The 15,937-nt window shown below is 40.5% G+C and overlaps 1 protein-coding gene across 1 annotated transcript in view; it reads right to left on the bottom strand.

The window, feature by feature from the left end:
- Positions 1–15,937, bottom strand: part of LRIG3 (leucine rich repeats and immunoglobulin like domains 3) — a 47,494-nt gene that overhangs the window by 10,885 nt on the left and 20,672 nt on the right. Inside the window, exons 4-10 of the mRNA XM_026500131.4 lie at positions 7,591–7,722; positions 6,899–7,042; positions 5,531–5,674; positions 5,072–5,215; positions 4,517–4,660; positions 3,529–3,609; positions 2,345–2,416 (exon numbers count right to left, since the gene is read on the bottom strand). Of these exons, the coding sequence (XP_026355916.1) occupies positions 2,345–2,416; positions 3,529–3,609; positions 4,517–4,660; positions 5,072–5,215; positions 5,531–5,674; positions 6,899–7,042; positions 7,591–7,722 (861 nt within the window). The remainder of the gene's footprint in view (positions 1–2,344; positions 2,417–3,528; positions 3,610–4,516; positions 4,661–5,071; positions 5,216–5,530; positions 5,675–6,898; positions 7,043–7,590; positions 7,723–15,937) is intronic.

Below are 15,937 nucleotides of genomic sequence, written 5' to 3'. Positions count from 1 at the left end.
CCTACCCCATGCACAAAACTACTCCATGTGCTGAAACGCACCAACCGGGCAACTCCAGAAAACCCATTAGGAAGCTTGGATCAAAGAACATGAATATTTGTATCAGAGGCAGAGTCTGTTATAGTAGAAAAGATTGCTTCATATCATCATGTCCAGGTTATTTGGCTCATGAGGACCTAAGCTGCTCTGCTGTATTTTTTTTTTTATTGTAGTCTTATGGTTTATTCTGCTGTATTATTTTATTGTGTTTCTCAATATTCAAATTCGTAACCAATAGTAACTTTTTTTTTTTTTTTAAAGATTTTATTTATTTATTCAACAGAGAGACAGCCAGCAAGAGAGGGAACACAAGCAGGGGGAGCGGGAGAGGAAGAAGCAGGCTCCCAGCGGAGGAGCCCGATGTGGGACTCGATCCTGGAACGCCGGGATCATGCCCTGAGCCGAAGGCAGACGCTTAACGACTGTGCTACCCAGGTGCCCCACCAATAGTAACTTTTAAACACACAAGAAAATTTCTCATAGTTATGCTTTTTAAAAAACCCGTCATGTATAAAATACTTTCTATGACATGCACTGGGTTAAATGATTTACATTTACTTAGTATTACATTTATTCCTCACAGCAACCCAAAAGAAGATGGTTTTACTACCTTGTTCAGCATGAGAGGGGGCAGATAAGATGTGAACTCAATTATTTTCCATTTCAGAACCTATGCTCTTGGTCAGTAGCCATTCTGCCACACACAACTCACTCGTAGAGACAATAAGGCGTTCAGACAAGACGTACTTGCTAAAACACACTTTGGATGGGACATTTATAAAACCAGAGAATATTCTAGGCTGGCTTTATTTTTAACTAGTGCTTACAAGCAGTTTGAATTAAAGCACTCTCCACAATGACTACTACTGTTTTTCTTTATGGGGTCAGAGTATACAAAAACGATTTTGAATGAGATGAGGGGCAACAGAGGACAGAGTGAAGGTACCAAACATGGGCAGAGAGAGAGGCTGGGAGAGTCAAGAAGCTTTCGAAAACTGAAGCAGAGGTTAATACTCCACTGATCCACTAATTCCACTTTCCCAGAAATGGAATGGGTCAGATGACAAACCCTTTGGCTAGTTTCCCTTTGAAAATAATTTGTTTCAAGAAGTCCAGCAACACCGGTCCGCCCTTCCAAATTCTGCTTTGCGGAATCATCCTGCTCCAGCCTGAACTGCTTCTGTCAGCGTGGCTAGCAATCCAAACCCCCCTCAAACTAATAAGTGAGTCACAAGACAACAAGGTGGCTACAGATAACGGCGAAATCGTCTCTCTCAACACACAGTGCAAACGGGGGTTTGCCCAAATGTGTTCTGAACTTCTTTTGTCCAAGTTGATAGATATTAAAACTTTTGGCTAAAAACATTCCCTAATAGAGTAGAGATATTTTAGGTCACTTGGTACTTTTGCTGTACAAGTGCAAATATTCCCATGGTTCTAAGAAGCTAGTTGAGTCAGTGCTCATGCAGGTTTTGACTGCTATCAAGACTAGCTAGCTTGCCCTCCTAGTGGCTGGAAATATCTGCACCCCTAAACGTCATTTTAAAAATGTGTGCCAGCAGTTACTAAGAGGGGTTGGCGCAGAGACTGTGAAGATAAGAGCTAGTGAGACACAGGGACGAGGACAGTAGAGGCAGCCCTGGGTGAGTCCTGCCTTGGGCAACTGTGAGCTGATGGACTGGTAGCAAAACCGAAGAAGAGAAAGAACAATGGTGGAAAAACAGGTTGTATGTTTTATAATTAAACAACAGCAATGACAAACTAATAAAAGTCTCAAAGTAGTGTCACTACCCTCCTAACGTCACTCCTAAGGACCACAGGGAACTGCTTTTTTAATCTTTAAAATGCAAATCACCATAACTGTTGCATTAACTGTTCAATGGAATCAATGGATACTCAGAACCTCTACTTCTTTACTTAAAAATAAAGGTAACAGGAGCTATTGAATAATTTTCTTGTGAGGATTAAATGAGACTATATATAAATACCTGGCATAATGCCTGATGTATAGTAAGTGCACAATAAATGGTAGGTTTTTGAAAATTAAATATATCACTACTTAAGAAAAATAACTCAAAGAAAACCCAATAATGTATAGTGATGTCCTCAAATGCAAAGGAAAATGTATAACTATATACTTCCATATATAGATACGTAAACAGGATAAGCAGATATGTAAATATGTAAATATACTTTATGATACAGAAAGAATGCCAACAAAATTACGTTCTAGTTTATCTTTCATGACACATAAATAGACAAGCATCTTAGACTCCTTTAGGGTAACTAAATTCCAGTCACTCACAGATGTTCTAATGCGTCCAAACCGGTAAAGGCTTTTTTGGTAATAGATCGAATCCGGTTTCCCTGGAGTATTCTGAGGGGAGAAAAAAAAAAGTTACATTGGAATAAAGCCATTTGGGGGTGGAATTCTCATGAAAAGAATCTCTTTTAGGGGTGCCTGGGTGGCTCAGTCGTTAAGCATCTGCCTTCGGCTCGGGTCATGATCCCAAGGTCCTGGGATTGAGCCCCACATTGGGCTCCCTGCACAGAGGAGAGCCTGCTTCTCCCTCTCCCACTCCCCCTGCCTGTGTTCCCTCTCTCGCTGTCTCTGTCAAATAAATAAATAAAATCTTAAAAAAAAAAAAAAAAAAAGCTTTAAAAATCATTGTAGAAAAAAATCATTGTGAATAATTCTATTTTCTTCAATTAAACGATATATCCTGTACAAATGTACTCATGCCATCTATTTCAGTAATATAGTTCAGCATGGTCTCAAAGCATTCAACAGAGAACCTGGCAAATATAGGTATTCAGTAAGTTACTCTGGCAGTTAAATTAAAGCTGTGATTTTCAAAGTCTTCTTAGGAAGAGGTAGAAACTTCCTTCCAGGTAAATGGTCTCAGAACTATAATTAGTGAAACAGATAATAGTGGAGATCTTCTTACCCTCCCTCCCCATGGATACTTTCATCATCCACGGAAATTTAGGGCTATATGGAACTCAACTTGAAAACTAAAAACACAGGATCTGGCCATCTACAAGGCCACTTGAAGGCTGAAAAGAAGCATGTTTTTCGCCTGTACTGCTTGGAACCCACTGCAGTCTTATCAGTGGACACTGGATCACGTCACTTAAAGGTTCCTGCAAGCTGAATGCAACACTGAAAGTTTCAAAATGGTGAAATTAGGAAGTGTCCTTTTACACTATGATAATCCCAAGATTCTAAGCACTCAAAAGAATTTATAATTCTTGTCTAGATATTAAAATAAGTCACAACTCACCAAAGTGTTGAATAAAACCACCATACCAAGGAAGAAAAACTAATTAATACCCATCTTGTATCACAACACTCATTTGGGGAGATGACCAAGGGAAGCAACCAGATTCAGCCTCTAGTTCTAAATTCTCTCAAATCTCAACCTGCAGAATGGACTTCAAGGGGTATGGGTCAGACAGGGAGGCAACCATGAAGAAAATCCTACTCACAGCCGTCTCAGTTTGTCAAGCCCAGAGAAAGCACCGTTCATGTCTTCAATAGTCCAGGAAATCTCATTGTTCTTCAGATCCCTAATTATAAGAAGAAACGTTACTGAAACTAGTACCAGGTACTTAACAAAAGATACAAGCGTTCTCCTTAGAGAGATACTCAGAAAGCTGAGATCACCACCCAGGTGGCATGTAATTAGTAATAAATTCCTCATAATCCCCCACATCATCTCCACCCCTTTCAAAACAATAGAAAACTCTTTCTGTCTCCCAACACTAAGTTTTTGCCCAAAATCAGGATGGTTGATTCTGTCCTATTAATTCCTCTATCGAGATGACTAAATTCTGAAAGACCTGGACAGTCTGAAAAATACATTAAACTTTAACACCACTGCTCCAAGCACACAAGTAGGAGTTGGCCAAAGCACACAGCATGTCTTGCAATTATGTAATGCTTCAAAGAGCGAACAGAGCAAAAGTCTCTGACAGTGCAAAACCCAAAAGCCCATTGCACGACATTAAAATGAACATTTCAAAGATTTTTTCAAAGGTCAATTAATTCAACTCTCTCTTCTTCCTCTTAGGATAGAGATCAAGTCTGGATATAACTGTCGTGATAAACAGGCATCTTCCTTTGCTGTCCTTTGTATATCTTTTTGTTCTGGGTAATTGCCAACCTGCATTTTTATAAAGAAAAATCAATGGATTTAAAACGTTTCCCTTTTGAGCAGTTACCAACTTCCTGGAGATCCTGAGAAGGCTAAGTGTAATCACCAAACCTATCTGATCATTGTCCTTTTTAATCCCTCCAAGAAACACATATGGATGAAATGGACTGATTTTAATCAAACTGATCTGGGAAAGATTAAGACACTACTTCTGAGGCTGTACATAGTTCCTTCACAAGAAAGGAAATCTGTTTGGAGAAAAGTGGGCACATTTAGGAACCAATTAGGTTCATGCACAGAGAGCAGAGTGTGTAACTTACAAAGTCTTTAAACTGGAAAGCCCCCGGAAGGCACAATCAGCAATGTAGCTGACTTTGTTATTCCCAATGTGCAGTGTATTTAGTAAGCTTAGGCCCAGGAAGCTCGAATCATCCAACCTCGATAAGTGATTGAAAGTTAGGTCCCTGTAAAAACAAAACCAAACCAAACAAAACCAAACAAATAATAGCCTTTATTTTCCAATTCAACACAATGATTTGTTTTCAAACAACAAGCAATATATGTAACCACAATAATCCTTATTTTAACACTCTGCCTTTTTAATAATACTCAGGTAAACATTATTGCTAATCCTAGCAATTAAAAAAAATTCTCTTTATTTGAAAATAACCATCACTGATTTAGCCCGTGTGCCCTAGAACTCAAACAGCACAGTTGGCTTCAACTTATCACAACAAAAATATGACTAGGTTGCATGTGAAAAAAGCTGTCACCTTGGAAACTTTGTTATGAAAATTTCACAGATCAGTGGTAAGAAGCTCATGCTCTGGCATGATCCCTGCTCTCAAACCTGAGGAGAATAAAAGGCAACTCACAGCTCACTGAGTTTCTGGCAGAACTCCCAGGCATCAGGGCTGATCCTGTTGATGGCATTTTGGCTGAGATGAAGTTCCTGCAGCATCAGCAAGCCATAAAGCCAGCCTTTGGTAATCTCTGTTAGGTTGTTATGGTCCAGCTGCCTACATTTACAGTAAGAATCAAAAGCAGGATCAAAAGTTCATTATCTAGTCTCTTCAAAGGAGACACATGATTACAACCTATTACATATTCCTATTGTTACAAGATGTTTAGCTTTTGTTATATAAAGACATCAGCAAAAAATACCATGGGTTTATAAATTCTCAGTCATGTTACCTGAAACAAAACGTAGTATTAAATTATACGACTGTAAATTATGAGATTTTAACACAGGATTTCAAATAAAGCTACTGTGTGCTCAGTGAGCACTCCATGATCATACTACCTAAGCAGGAATTGTGGTAAGACACACTTACAAGATTTCCATGTTGCTCAGCCCCCAAAATGCTCCATCCATAAGTTTTGTTACTCCATTTCTTTGCATTTTCAGAGACTTCAGAGCACCGAGCCCTTGGAACGTGAGCCCATCTACGTTTTTAATCTTGTTTCGGTTCAGTTCACTGCATTGGACATAACAGTTAAACAGCTTATATGACAAAATTCTGGAGGTAGTAATAAAATGTGACATTACCACAATATAGTTAAACCAACCAGTGTTAAATTACATAGAATGTCTTAAATTTCTAAACATTTTTATTGAGAAGAATTCTGATTTATTAGCAGGGAGTGGATTTTCCTGAAATGTGTGATGTATTTTTGGAAAAATGAAATACTGAAACTAGACTACACTTTCATTTCTAAAATGCTTATCTACTCAGTGTATTTGTTTTTATTTTTTTATTTTTATTTTTTAAAGATTTTATTTATTTATTCGACAGAGATAGAGACAGCCAGCGAGAAAGGGAACACAAGCAGGGGGAGTGGGAGAGGAAGAAGCAGGCTCATAGCAGAGGAGCCTGATGTGGGGCTCGATCCCAGAACGCCGGGATCACGCCCTGAGCCGAAGGCAGACGCTTAACCGCTGTGCCACCCAGGCGCCCCTACTCAGTGCATTTGTTTTTAAATTACCCAGAGTGAGTATACTGAATATTATGTTAAAACATGAGTCTATTCAGGGGCAGGGCTGCCAAGCTTATTCTGCTTACAAAAGCTGGTTACTCTCTCATGATTATTCTTCTGTTCAATGCTTTCTCTTTAAGGCAGTCATTTTCAACCTTGGTTGCACACTGCAATCACCTGGAGAGTTTTAAAAATTACCGAAGCCTGGATCTTACCCCCAGAGGTTCCAATATAATTGGTCTAGGGTGTGGCCTGGATACTGGGATTTTTAAAAGCTCCCCAGTGCCTATAATGTACAGCCAAGGTTGAAAACCACTGTACTGGAGGAGCCTGTTCACAGGTCATTCCAGCACTATTAACGAGACAGCTCTCTGCAGCCACTTCAGCCATCAGAGCCTCCTGGAGTTGTCGGTATTATTTTCATAAACCACAGCTGCTGGGCGTCACCATGATTTCGCCAGTGCCACAATGATGCCTTTGTGTGGAGACTGTTCATGATGACACTGTTCATTCCTTCAGTAACACTCCGACCTGCCCTGTCAGGCGGGAGTTTGCACTAGGGGACTGTGAAGGCTCTTTCCGATTCAGAAATTTGGCCACTCCAGTTCTCAGTGGGAAGAGAGCCACATCCTTGCTTCAAAACTCCTTCGGTCACGTTGTGGATTTTAGGCAACAGACACCAAGGGTTTAGAGGTAAAGAAGCACTAAAAGAACATCTTTCTTACAGGTGTTGCAGCTGGGGCAGTTTAAACATCTTGGGTGGGACAGCTGAGATTCGGTTCCTGTTCAGCTTCAACACCAGGAGTGTGTTGGCCAGATTGTCAAAATACCCAGGTTCCACTGAAGTGACTCGGTTGCTGTTGAGATACCTGTTAAAAGTTTGAAGATGAGCTCCTCTTTTTGGCTCTTTGGAAAGTTAAAGCACATACATTCTCTCTCTTATAATCTCCAGAGAACCTATAACCATCATTTCTATCAACAGACACCTAAAAATTAAGTCTTTAGGTCTTGTGGACCAACACTGACTACGATTCACACATACTGCTAAGGAAAGAGTGATCAGAATATTTGAAGGGTATAAAAATTTGTTACAGATGCTTGTCCGCTTTTTATAAAATTCATTTATTGATGAAACAAAGAGTGATTTAATTTTTTAAAGAAGTACTTTCAACTCCACACAGTTTTTCCAACAAAGGACGTCTAATTCTTTGTAATCCAAAAGTGCAACAACAAAATAAAGACTGGTTATTTGGGTTTATAGCAAATTACACATCAATAAGAAAGTTATACTGCGGATACACCAGCAGTTAAAAAAAAAAAAGGCAGATTTTGTTACACCTTAAAGTTGATTTTTTTATTATTATGACATGGTATTTTCATCATCGGTGAATATTTTTGTTAAAGAAGATTGACTTACAGATATTTGAGTTGTAGGGGTGGAAGGGGAGTTTTAAGCTCTGATATATTATTGCTGCTCAGGTCCAAAGTTTCGAGGGACTGAAATAGTTTCAGATGTTCAGGCAGTATTTCAACAATTCTGTTTCCAGCTCTAGAATTTAAGGAGAGCAAAGAAGGCAGGGTTAATAGTACAACAATCTGAAAGGCAAGAAGTATCTTCTATTCCTAAATTGTTCTTCAGAAATACGGACAAATGGTTGCTCTAAGCTGTACTTCTAAAAGTTAAACAGCAATTCTTATGTCACTTTAATTTCACCTTAAATAGTAAATCATAATATTAGAATGTATGGAAAACATTCCTATATAAATGTGGGTGTGTTAAATAGCTGTGGTTATCCAAGTGTTAAGCACTTAAAAACTGTCTGATTTGTTGTTGTTGTTGTTACCAGTCCTTCTTCCTTATCATTTTTATTAAATGGTATATAAAATGACTAACGCTGAGTTGGCATTCCAGGCAACTGTGTTCGTTCCCTATTCCTTTTCTTAACTCCTAATCTATTTCTAGATACCCACACGACAGGTACTAATGAACTTAAAATACTCATCAGATTGGGATTTTTTTTTTTTAAGCCAAGCTAGAGAGCTCTCTTTCTCTTTAAGAAATAGCAAGTTTCAAGGTATTGCCATAGTCTTTGAAATGAATAAATGTGCTCCAGGGCTTTGAATATTATAAAGATATTACATAAAAGCACACCAGTCTAAGTAATCTCTAGTTAATTAGGTTAATAAAGTTTGACATTAACGGTCTTAAACACCAGACCACGATGACCAATATGGTAGCATATTTAGCACTTTAAATTAAAATTAACTGTTAAAAATTCAGTTCCTTAATCGCAGTAACCACATTTCAGATCCTCAATACCCACACGTGCCAGGTGGCTGTCACATGGGTCAGTGCACATACAGAACATTTCATCATTGAAAGTTCCATTGATGAGCCCGACACTAGACCACAAATGAAAAACAAAACAAAATAGAGGCCAAGTCAAATCTCTTAAAAGGTCATCAGTACAACAGCTTTCAAGGGGAAACTCCACATTAAATGACAATCTTGCTAGAAAACAGGAATCAAACTGACGGCAAGCCATCTTATTTGTCACAGTAGATCAGGGAGCCTGGACTTTCTAGACCATCATTTGGCGGGGAAACATGTCCAGGTAGGAAGGCCAGGGCGGAAACAGAGTCCACTTACAAAAAAGATCTCTTTATAATCCACGGAACAATGACACAATCTGAAGGCTGCAGGCAGAGCTCTATATGTGCTTTGTCACATGCTGCTGCTTTTATACATAGTCTATCGGGAAGCCTCATCTACTGAGAAAACGTGGGAAACACATCTCGTGTGTGTATCTTTCTACCAATAATATATTCCTATAGTGCTCTGAGAGTTTACTAAGCTCTTTTGCAATATTGTAACACACAGGCCTCTCACCATGTCAGAAGGTCCCTGAGTTAACAGTACCTCATGTGTATTTTTCCCAAAATCCTATGCTGCATTCTGACACAGCACTTTCACACTGCTGGTCTTCTCTGCCATACTCTGAGCTCCTCTGAAGTAGGGGGATAGGTCTCTACCCCTCTGTCCTGGACTGTGTATGAAACCTAAGAACGTTGAGAACATCTCAAACATCAAGCTGAGGCTAAGCATTGTTCATATATTTTGCCACTTAATCATAGTAATGTTTCTCTAGTATAGATATTATAGATAATTGTAAAATTAGGAAACTAGAGCTTTTAACCTACGAGGCCATATTGGTCTCAAAGCAATCACCAAAGGCTAGTTTCATAGAACACAGTGTCAAATATATTTTGGCAATTAAGTTCTTATGTGGAGATGCACCCCCAGAAAGGGCCACAACTTCTCACCCTTGCAGAAATACTGAACTTCTGGGTTCAAACTGATGTGGGAATCAACACTGCCTCACGGAGCCATCACCATGCTAACACTAAGAGGCCCTGGAAACAGGGTCTCCCCAGTCTTGCCTGCACCCAGAAAGACAACCCAGGGGTGTGCATGTGTTTGCCATCCACCAGACTAGAAGACCAACTTCCCAAATACGTGCCCGTGTCAGGTGCGATTTCCCCACAAGAGGGAACAATAAGGGGAGAAAACAGGTTGGACCTTTTCTATTAAAATAACAACGAACTAACAAAACTTCTCAAAATATTGTTAAAATCCTCCATATGTTACTTTTAAGGACTGTCATGTGTTTTGATCCAGGTCATCCGGGAATCTAACTCTACGTTCTGAAGTAATCCTATATAAGGTAACAGGCATAGGTGATGTATATGTTAAGAGCTGAATTTGTCTGTGATTACAGTAAGGTTAAAAAAAAAAAAAAGGGTTAACAGTCCTATTTACAAGTAACAAATATCAAGCCCTTGGTCTCCCATAAAGTCTTACAGATTTTGTTTAGAGTCAAGTCAGCCATGACCTCTGATTTTGACCATTTCCCACATCTGGATTTGCCAGTGTATAAACTCCTTGATCTAGTTGTGAGGTACAGGGTAATGCAAGCGAGACAATTAGTCAATTTCTAGATCCCGGAGATGGATTTAGTCCAAGAGACAAGCCACAGGGCCTTAGGGTCAGGGTGTGTGGGTTAAACAAAACCACACTTTAGGGGACAAAAATGTTCTCTTAAACACATAACCCAAATGTTTGCATTACCAGGATGTCCTCCCACAAACAGCAGAGTAACCCTGAAATGCTCCCCTCTCTCCATCGCCCTCCCCTGTCCCTAGTCACTACCTCCCATCAACTCCGCATCTGGTTTTGGCCCCCAGGCTGTCTGAGGGTAGTAGAGCTACACTTAACATTTCACAAGACAAAGAAAATGCTCAGCTATAGATTTTTGCAATAAATGGAACAAACTGTTTTTTTGTGGGAGGGAGAGGGAGACCCACAGGTGTCTATCACATTGGTCAAATAAGGCTACGAGTTAGATAACAGGCCATACAATCTTTGGTTTATATGTTCGTTTGTTTATTAAGTAATTATGAACAAGGTATTAAAACTGCCAATTACTTGAGTGACGAATAAAATTTTCCTTGCAGTTAAAGTACGCTCCAGCCAAAGCCAGCAATTTCCTGAACTGCACACTTCCTAAATTGCAGTGTGAAAGTGCTCAGTTACAGACGGAGCACGCACAGTGCCCTCTTTGTCAGCCCTGCTTCCTCGCACAAAAATCCCTTACAACTGCCAGGATAATAGCCCCTGTATCACAGAATTTTACCTCTGTTCTAATGGAACCGAATTAAATCCAAATACCAGTTTCATATTAGCCCTCAGACCAACTGACAAATAACCACCTGATAGGTACCAGTTTAAACAAAACAAACTTGCTCTATATCATGCGAGAGTTTTTAAAAAAGGAGACAACTCCATTAAAAACTAGATTGAAAAATCTTTTTAATCACCTAAAACCCTCAAAATAAACATAATTCTAATAGAGCTGGTCACAAATAGCCACTTCTAAAAGACAAAGACTCAATTCAACTCCAGCTTTAATTTTTCTCCAAATATGGATGAATGCCAAAACTGATGAACACACTGAAAGCACTGCAGTTAGTTAATATTTTTGGCAGGATGTGCAATGCTTTAACAAAACAAACAACAAACAAACAGTGTGAATACCTTTTTCCATGGAAAAGATGGAAGTCCCAACTTTCCATTGTTCAAAAATCATAATATGTAAGTAGTGTAGTATTGGAAGGCATTGCAACCTTGTGCAAATCCACCTCAAAAGGACAGTGAACATTTTGGTCATCTGTGTTTGACAGTACGAGGTGTTCCATGGTCAAATCATTGCTGAGGTCAAGTATAATTAGTCCCTTGAGGACACACAGAGACCTGGGGGCTTGGTCTGTCGGAGCACAGATGGTTCCCTTAGGCATCCAAGAGGCCACAGGTAAAACAGGAATCCCAGGTGGTTCATTCAGCCTTGGCTTCTCAGGCCCAACCATATCTGTTTCACTTTTTTGCTAATTTCCCCTTTCAACCCACTTTGCCAAATACCTTTAAAATGCAGAGCCAAACATAGCCTACCCTTTTCTTATGGTGATATTTGCTCCGAGAGTGCTGAAGACCTAATAAGCAACAAGACGGATACGGTCCATGACCTCCCAGAACGTCCATTCTAGCAGGGAGAAGAGGCAGACAGATGGAAGTGGTCACCAGAGTGATAACCGCTGTGATGAGATGGCAGCAGAAGGACAGCCCCCTAAAAATGGTGGGAGGGGTCAGCAAAACTTCCCACGGCAGGGAGACAGGCTAGTGTTCCAAGCAGAAGCAAGTGTGAGTAAGGCAAGGCTTCCCTTTGAGGAAATGAAAGAAAGCCTTGAAGGGTGGAGTAGAGAGTCCATGGGTGAAGACTGGGGAGAGATGAAGTCCAAGAGTGAGGTAGCTGGGAGGAGAAGAGTGTAGGTCAAGTGGGACCCTGTAAACCACGCAGGCATTGGGCCTTTATCTCAAGATCAGCTGGGGGAGGAGGGCAGAGGATTTCAGATATGGGGTGATGACATCAGACACGCATTTTAGAAAGCTTGCTCTGGCAACACTGGGTAGAAACACCGGTGGGAGACAGGCACGACCAGGTGCAGGGGCACCAGGAGGTGCAGAGGACCAATGACAGTATGTCGGGATAACAATGACCTCTGCCTAGCGATCCACTTTGGGGGTGAAGCACTACTCTGCATCGGGCTCCCCAGAGCACAGGCTGTGCTGTTCTCCTCGCCTGACATACAGGCTCTGGTTCCAGCTCTGCAGCCTCTGGACACTGGAACCTAGTTCAGCACTGGTAGAGTTCCTATCCACTCTCCATTACCACTCTGTGTGTGCTGCTGACATGGAAGGCCGTCTAGAGCATGGGCTGCAGACTGGGATCCCAGCTGGCTCACGTGTGAGATGCTACTGACCATTTTAATGTCTGTCGTTACTAGGAAAATGGACAAAGACGTTATTTCCATTTTTAAGACTGTGCTCATTTGTTCTGATCCTCTGAACACCTGCACTGAATGTAAACCCAGACTAAATTTTAACAGTGAAATAAAAGTTATGAGGTTAGTGACATGATCACTTGGTAGCCTGATGATTGGTTTCACTCTCTGACTCACCACTGTCTCCACAAAGCGTAAGAGTCTCAAAAGAATTTCATGGACGTTTAAGTGGATATGAATGGTGTCAGTTTATATCCAGCGTCTAAAAGGAGAGTGGAATATTCTTTGTGAGGAACTAGAATATCAGGTTTTTTTCACCCTGGAATTCCTGACCAATTAAACCGCAGCTTCTTCATGAATAAGAAATATCTGTCAATAGTTTCAACTGTCTCCTACCTATTACAGATGATAACAGGCAGCTTGTGGCTTTGCCACTGTGATGTGTGAAGAAAGATGCGCAATCTTGGCTATGTAAGAGAAGGTTATGTGCGTGTGGCATTGACCTTTTAGAGAAGGTGTGCACAGTGATGCTTCCTTTTTTATGTTGCAATGCCCACTCGTCTTAGAATGCATCACTCTAACCACACCCCTTGAGCCCAATTCAGTTAGTGTAGCTAACAAACAGCTGAAACTGTGGTCATTCTGCACAACCACAGAGAGAGCATTATTAACTGTATTGACTGGGACAGTTGGCCTGGCCCCAAGGAAATACTGATTTCTCTACATAACTTGCAAGCAACCACTTTAGCACCCATTTATAAAAGAATTACAAGTTGTTAAAGAAAACACTACATTTTGCAAATACATTAAAGATCACTTACATTTCCAACAATAACCCTCGTCCCCCAACAAAATGCTCCTTGAAAACCACCTTGGTTGGAATAACTAACACCCCATAATATTAGACTTCTTTTAACAGAGAGACTTGGCAAGCAAAAGAACCTCTCCCATGCAGATAAAAATAAACTGTCTCTGCTCATCTTTTTTCTAAAAAGATAATTAAGAAGTTTCATTAAAAGAACACATGTTCAGACTGGTCCACTGGCACTGTGGCATCAAAGAATAAAGCCAACTGAGGGAACTTTTTCAAGGAGAAATATTCTTGATTAAGAACTAATGATACTAAGCGGCAGATGGGCCACTGTAAGGAGGAAAGAGTCCGTTCTTAAAACTTTTCTAAAAGCCAGGTCAACATATAGTTGCCTTTTGGATCAAGAACATGAATAAAGATAGCCATAATATTTTAATACAGACATCCTACAACGATCAGGGCCTTATTTATGTGCCAATTATAATACATGCTAAAAATGAAAAAAAGAGATAGGGTCAAAAACCCATTTTCACCACATAGAAAACAACCCTTTTGGATCCCCAAGTGTGAATTCAATTTAGTTTTTTATGTAAACAGAAATTTAAGGGTGAATCCCTTAAAATTTAAGATGCCAAAGATACTTACTGAACAAGTATTTTAATCTGAAATAATTTAATCATGTACAATAAAAATTAACACTAATTTGGTAAACTTTAGAAGTCTTCCCTGCCTCTCTTTGAGGCAGAGGCTTTCTATACGGGTCTTCATATGCCAAACCATTTTAACAGTTCAGCTGTGAGTTTGCATTTCCCCCCAGCTTGTGATTTGCTTGTCAGTAATTCCTCTTTGGTCCCCCAGAACTCGGGATTCAGTGAGTGGGCCTGAGACCATAAGTAACCAGTGCCTGATCCAGAAATTCTAGATTAAGCTTTAGACTGGCTGGTAAGGATTTATCTGAAGTATGGTTCAAGATGCATATGTGCGCCAGCAAATGGTATGGCCACTACAGCTACCAGCTGAAAACAGTAACGCTGCCACTCCAGACATGAACCAACCTGTTAAAAGTAGGATTTTGTTGAAGTAGCAATTCCAATCACAGTTCCCTAGCAAGGGGATTTTGATTCTCTTCTTGGTTGTATTTTGATTTACTAGACTTTTTGGACCTTGATTTTCTCACCTGTGAAGCAGGAGGACGTGGAATGGAATGATCTTAGGCATGCCTAAGGAGCGGTGATTCTGGATTTGGATGACAAGCCCTGCAGAAGACCAGATTCACTACAAAGGCTTTAGGCAACCATTATGTAGAAAACAGAGCCTCTTGCAGAACCCGGCCTCACTCTGGGGGGACTTCACCTCTGTTGGGAGTCCCACTGCCTGGCTGCCCATCTTCATCCTTGGTTTCCTCCCTCATTTTCCTGGAGCATATCCTCTGCTAGCTTTCCAAGAAACCATGAGCAGAAGTGCTTCCTTCAGCCCCCATGTTTGGAAATGTCTTTATAGTGTTGACAGTTTGAGCGTGTACAGAATTTAGAAGTCATTCTCCCTTGGGATTTTGAAGACAGTGTTTTACTCTATCCACAGCACTCATGGAAGTACTGACTGAGGAGCCAGAGGCCATTCTGATTCTCTATCCCCGTGTTTCTCAAAGGTGGGCAGGCATCGGAGCTGGGGGGGCGGGGGCTTCTCTTCCAGCAGGTTAGATGGAACCTGAGAATCTGCATTCCTACCAAGTTCCCAGGTGATGCAGATGTTGCTGGCAGCACACAAGGAGAACCACTGTCAACCCCTACAGGTGGCCTGTGTCATGTTTTAGCTTTTTTTCCTCCTCTCAGAGCTTCTCTTTATTCCTGGTATTCTGAAACTGCCCCGTAATGTCTCCAGTGTAGGTCTTATTTCAATTGCTGGCACTCAGTAGGGTCTTTCGACCTAGAAACGTGTGTTTCTCAGTTCTGGGATACTTTTTTAGATGTCTGATCATTTCCTCCCTTCTATTTCCACAGATGCCTCTGCGGAATTCCCATTAGATAGGTGTTAGTCTTCTGCCTGATCTTTGTACTTTCTCATTTTTTCCTCTCCCATTTTCCATCCCTTTGTCTTTTGGTTCTTCTTTTGGAGAAAGTTTTCAACTTTCTTCCAACACTTCTATTACCTTTTAAAGCGTCTGTTACATTTTTAACTTCTAAGAGTTAGTCCTTATTTTCTCAATATTCCTTATCATTATTACTAATGATTTACCATTCTTTACTTGTTTTTGGATATCACATCTCTTTTCTTTCTGCATATATCAGGTTGTTCTGAGGTTCCCTTTTCCTTCCACTGTCTCTGGTTCTCTTTTCCTATTTATTTCAGAGACTGATATTATTTATTTATTTATTTATTTATTTAATTTTAGGGAGAGGGAGAAGAGGGGCGGGGAGGGGGGCAGAGGGAGAGAGAAAATCTTAAGCAGGCTCCACACCCAGGGTGGAACCCGATGTGGGGCTTGATCTCACCACCCTGAGATCATGACCTGAGCTGAAATCAAGAGTCAGACACTTAACAGATTGAACCACCCAAG

Source organism: Ursus arctos, unplaced genomic scaffold, assembly GCF_023065955.2.
Source record: "Ursus arctos isolate Adak ecotype North America unplaced genomic scaffold, UrsArc2.0 scaffold_21, whole genome shotgun sequence".
NCBI classification, from domain to species: Eukaryota; Metazoa; Chordata; class Mammalia; order Carnivora; family Ursidae; genus Ursus; species Ursus arctos.
Note: the sequence above shows the minus strand (reverse complement) of the source record. Positions and strands in the feature narration are given on the sequence as shown.